General features: G+C 36.6%; 1 protein-coding gene across 2 annotated transcripts; it reads right to left on the bottom strand.

The window, feature by feature from the left end:
• Positions 1-272: 272 nt before the first annotated feature.
• LOC107762714 (nucleolin 1-like) lies at positions 273-4,910 on the bottom strand. 2 transcript variants are annotated; one of them, NM_001324765.1, is given in 17 exon segments: positions 343-569; positions 660-754; positions 782-985; positions 1,106-1,194; positions 1,291-1,381; positions 1,468-1,556; positions 1,915-2,032; positions 2,105-2,196; positions 2,301-2,342; positions 2,517-2,630; positions 2,698-2,805; positions 2,963-3,076; positions 3,170-3,499; positions 3,583-3,681; positions 3,889-4,061; positions 4,565-4,607; positions 4,691-4,810. In NM_001324765.1, coding segments are annotated over 17 exon segments (1,863 nt in total). In that variant the 5' UTR covers positions 4,724-4,810; the 3' UTR covers positions 343-540.
• Between the last annotated feature and the right edge of the window lie 305 nt (positions 4,911-5,215).

Here is a 5,215-nt window from a genome sequence, read left to right as displayed (position 1 = left end):
AACTCAGGAATAGTTATAGTTATTGCTGATAAACAATACTTTGAAATATTTTATGAATTGAGAATGAACCACAAGAAACATAAAGCAGTTGTTCTTGATAGTTTTTCTATTAAGAGCAGTTATGGGAAAACTTCAGAGGAGGCTGATGTGGTTTTTTGTTTAATACTTGAGGCAATTAGGGAGCTTCCAGAATTCTTGTTTTCAATTCTCGTCGACAAGGGGTAAGGTATTAAAAAGGTCAACTGAATAAAAGTAACTTCACACAGCAAATATAGGTAGAGTATCAGCAGAATATAAGAGGTTGGTCTTATGTCTGGTACCAACCACTGAATATGAACAATGAAGAACTCACTTTCCACCCAAAAAGAATGGTTTAAATGACACAATAACTGAAGGAAACAAAATTATCCGGACTCTTATACTAACTACTACATTCCGAAGTATTGCTTAACTCACAAATTTATAAAATTCAAAACCAAAACTAAGTCACAAGATTAAGGAGAGAGAAGTTGATAAGTCGGCCAGAGTCCGAACTTTAAGTTACTCATCATTAAAGGTTGTCTTCTTACCTGCAATTACCAGAATGTAAAAAAGAATTAATAATAATAATGAATTATTAACACTTAATTGAGACAGTAAAATTTATATTATGACATTACCAGATGGAGTGAAGCTTGGCCTGTTGGGAGTTCCTCGTCCTCTGCCTCCACCACCACCACTACGGCCACCACCACCAAAACGGCCACCACCACCAAAGCGTCCACCACCGCGGCCACCAAAGCGGCCACCAAAGCGGCCACCACCATCTCTACCACCTCCCCTACCACCACTTCTACCACCAAAACCTCTGCCTCCACCAGAACTGTCACCCCTTGGTTTTGCCTCTTGCACTGTCAAGTTATAACCTCCGACTTCTGATCCATCTAGTTCCAGAGCTTTGTTCAAAGCATCACTATCACCATTTGCAAACTCAATATAAGCCATCCTGCAAGAAGGGCAAATTTACCAAAGTAGTCAGTACAAAACAAAACAAATGCCGACCTACAAATTATTTCAGACAACGCAAATTTGAGAAAACAAGAAAATGATAATGAGAAATATTTACCCTTTAATATAGCCTTCTGGGTCTGTAGGAATTCTTGTTTTAAAGATCTTACCACAAGATGCAAAATGCTCCTCAAGTGAACTCCTAATCTGAAATCGTATTTGAAATATTTAGACCACATCTTAAGACATCAAAGTGAAGTGTCACAAATAAAGGAGAGAAACAAAAATACATATGACAAAGACCTGGTCTTCAGCCTCATTTTTGTCAAAACCCCTAACAAAAATTGTTGTTCCTTCACTTCTACCTTGCCTCTGGAATGAATTTTCTTCTCTCCTACAAACCATAAGATAACACATACTTGAAATGTTGTCTCTACTTTCAACATCAATGGAAACAATAAGGTGAGAGAGATTGCATACCCAGTTCGTGGTGTATATTCTCCCCTCTCTCGAGCCAGGTCTAATCTCACAGCACGGCCCAAGAGGTCTTGGCCATTTAGTTCAAGTGCCTAAAATGGATACAACAGATTTTAGCATTCCATCCAGGGGACTAAAGAAAACTAACCAGGTCAATAATAGACAGAGCTCAGAAGAAACTAGGAAATTGCCATAATTAATGCCTCTGGCTGCATGACTACCTTAATTGACTACTTTAAAAAAGAGATGACCTTGAATTATGGAGCATAACATATAAGAGAAATTACCCATAGAGAATGCATTATCATGTCATCTCAAACACACACACACATATATATATTGCTTGCATCTATTGCAACTGTAGAAAAGATTCCGTTTAAGGATTGAAAAGAAGAAACCTTTAAATTTCTCTTTCTTTTTGACAAGCTAAAAATTTAAAAAAAATGTTACCTTGTGTGCAGCTTCAGCAGTGACAAATTCAACATGACCATAGCCCTTGAAAGAACCATCTTCATGTGTAGAAAAGCGTACTTCCTGAACTTCCCCAGCATCTTTGAAGAAATTCTCACTGCAGGTGCCTTCATAAGTCAAGATATTATCACACAAACAAAGCACCGGAAAAAGTTCAATAGTAACTTACACATCCGCCTGTTCGACTGAATAGGATAAATTTCCAACAAACAATGTTTTTGACCCTGGAGTCTGAGCTTTAGGGGTAATAGGGGTCTTTTGCTGCATTTTGAACAGAGCAGCAGTTCAAATATTGTACACAAAACGCAAATATAATTTTCTAAAGATAATGATCAAGAAATATAATTTTCTAAAGCTTCACTTACAGCTTTAGAGGAATCAGCATCAACCATTTCTACATCAGCATCCTGCTTTAGCAAGAAAATTAGGGTAAACAGCAATACAACAAAGGGGGAAAATAATACAGCTTATCCAACTGGAAGAACCATGTTGTGACTAATTTGAAAGCTGCAGGAAAAGATGCAACTAGATACTTATGCCAAAAGAAATATGTCGATCAACTAAAGATAAGAACATATTACCTTCTTGGGAGTTTTGGATGGCTTCTGATCCTCTTCTTCTTCAGACTCATCTTCCTCAGAAGATTCCTCAGAACTACTCTCCTTCTTGGAGACAGTAGCTGGAGTGCTAGAGGGCTGTGAAACACAATTGTTAGACGATGAACTAAGATAAAATAAGTTAGAATATTACAAATGAAATAACCTTGATCTTTTTCTTTTGAGACCCTTCTTCATCACTTTCTTCAGATTCTTCATCAGAGCTGTCGCTGCTAGACTCAACCTTCTTTTTAGATACAGCAGCAGCCTTTCCCTAAAGAAAGAAAATAATATCAGATAACCATGCAAAAGCAAGCTAAAACAGATAACATACTCAATAAGCAAGCAAGATACTCACTTATGTAATGATGGATTCAATGAAATGGCTAGAGGACAAAATTAACAAAAAAACAAATATCAAGTGGTCAAACCTTGTCTACATCAGAATCAGAATCATCTTCATCAGAGTCGGTTTCTTCGGAGCCGTCACCAGTCTTCTTCGCAGCTTTTGCTGGTTGAGCAGCAGCTACCTTAGAGGCAGGTTCCTGTCAAAAAGAAAATCAATTATATCAACAAGGAGTAACACTATTAAAACATTAAAACAATATTTGCATAAACCACTTAAAAATGCCCTTTACATCATCATCTGAACTGGAGTCATCACTGGAATCCTCGCTGGATTCTTCCTTCTTGGAGGCAGCAGCAGCAAGACCCTTTTTAGGTGCAGTTTTCTTAGCAACAGCATCATCCTCAGAGCTGCTATCATCCTCAGAACTAGACTGATCACTTGACTCATCTTTCTTAGAAACTGCAGCAGAGCCATTAGCAGCAGGTTTCTTGGCTGCAGGTACATCTTCCTCAGAGCTGCTATCATCCTCTGAACTAGAATCATCACTTGACTCATCTTTCTTCATAGCAGCTACACCATTCTTAGCTGAAGCTGCAACAACCTTCTTAGGAGGAGGAGCCTATACACAACAACACCAACAGAAGACGAGTTAAAACATTAGCCAAAACATTATTGAAAATTACTGCTAAGAGGGTAATTTACGTCATCCTCATCTGAAGAATCTGAATCATCTGAACTGCTGGCTAATTTTCCATATTTGGCAGGAGCCACTTTCTTAGGAGGTGCCACTGCTTTAGTTGGCTGCATAACAAAATAAGAAAATGGAATCAGTCATTATTGCATATGTAGATGACATCAACAGATATATTATGCAAATCAAAATTTCGCTAGACACTGCAAGCTAACAAAACACCCAACTCATGAACTACCACTACATAAAATCCACTTGCCATTTGGACAGACTTTACAAATACAGGTAAAAAATCAATCCGTGTGTGTGTGTATTACCTTCTCGTCTTCTGACTCAGAACTATCATCAGAGGAGCTGCTTTCTTGTTTCTTTTTCTTTTGAGTCTTTGTATCACTCTTTTTTTTCTCAACAGCTTGTGCTACAGCCATGTCTTTCTTCTGCTTCTTTGCACTCATTATCTTCTCAATTTCCTCCCCAGCTTCTCTCTTCCCTGTAAACACATACATAAATTAGTCAAGCCACCAACCAAATATTTCCCCCTCTACCAAGAACCAGCAAAAACAGCCATGTGAATTTCCTGAGGTAGTAGTACTTGAAAAAAATATTCTTATGCTCACACAACACAGATAAGTGTTTGTTTATCAAACTGGCCCATTATATTTCAACTTTAAACTTGAAATACAGGAATTTAAGGTCAGAAAAACAGGTTTTTAGGTGTTTTTCAAATTTCTTCAGGAATGTTCACTCTCATAACATCATCTTGTTTTCATGTCCAAACACAGTTAACTGTTCCAAATAACCTTTTTGAATTTAACATCAAATATTACTTTTTTCAAATATTAACCAAGTCATGTCCAAAAACAGCCTAAAGAAAACCTTAAATCGACAAAGAACAAGAGCCAACAAGCTCAAACCTCAAAACCTACAAACAAAAAGAGCCAAAAACGTTCAGACCTTAAAACCCACAAACAAAAAGAGGCAAGAAGATCAAACCTTTCTTCAACGGTTTGGTGGGAGCAACTACGGCAGCATCAACCTTTGAAAAAGAAACGCCAAAAAAATCAACATATATTATACAGATAAATACAAAAAGGCAAAAAAATTGCAAGCAAAGGTCACCTTGGTGGCGGACTTCTTAGCAGATTTAACCATTTCGAGCCTTTGATTGTGCAAAAAAGGAACGGAAAGGGTTTATTAAGGGGAAAGCAGCAAGAGGAGACTGCAAAACCCTAAGGAGAAGTTTAGGGTTTAACGAAAGAGAGAATGGGAAGGAGATATTTTCTTTAGCCTTGTTTTTATAGTGCAAAAGTAGCCCTACTTGTGTAACGGCGACAATTTCATAAGTTATAATTAGGGTTTTGCCTACTGATATTTATTGCTATGTTGACACTTGACACGATATTTTGCTTGGTTTTATTTTTATCACTATTCTCGTTAATTTATGCGTGTACCTATATTAATGTATATAATTTTTTATAAATATTATAAAAAATATATTTAAGTTATAAAATAAAAATTAAATTAAAAATATAAATTCATAAAAGTGATGAATGTTGATTTCATTTAGCTAGCTCAATAAAGAGTAATCATGCATCAAAAAAAATCTACAAATACCTTATTGTGATTTCTGAAGTTTTTTATGGG

Source organism: Nicotiana tabacum, chromosome 12, assembly GCF_000715075.1.
Source record: "Nicotiana tabacum cultivar K326 chromosome 12, ASM71507v2, whole genome shotgun sequence".
Taxonomy (NCBI): Eukaryota; Viridiplantae; Streptophyta; class Magnoliopsida; order Solanales; family Solanaceae; genus Nicotiana; species Nicotiana tabacum.
The sequence above is the reverse complement of the archived record's forward strand: the minus strand, read 5'-3'. Positions and strand labels throughout refer to the sequence as shown.

Bases quoted from the DNA above. Each gene is read 5' to 3' on its own strand.
- LOC107762714 (XM_016581094.2), bottom strand. From the start codon at position 4,723: ATGGTTAAATCTGCTAAGAAGTCCGCCACCAAG. The intron at 4,062-4,564 runs GTTTGATCTTCT...ATGTGTTTACAG, and splicing joins CACCAAACCGTTGAAGAAAG to GGAAGAGAGAAGCTGGGGAG. The intron at 3,500-3,582 runs GTAAATTACCCT...TGTTGTGTATAG, and splicing joins ATTCTTCAGATGAGGATGAC to GCTCCTCCTCCTAAGAAGGT.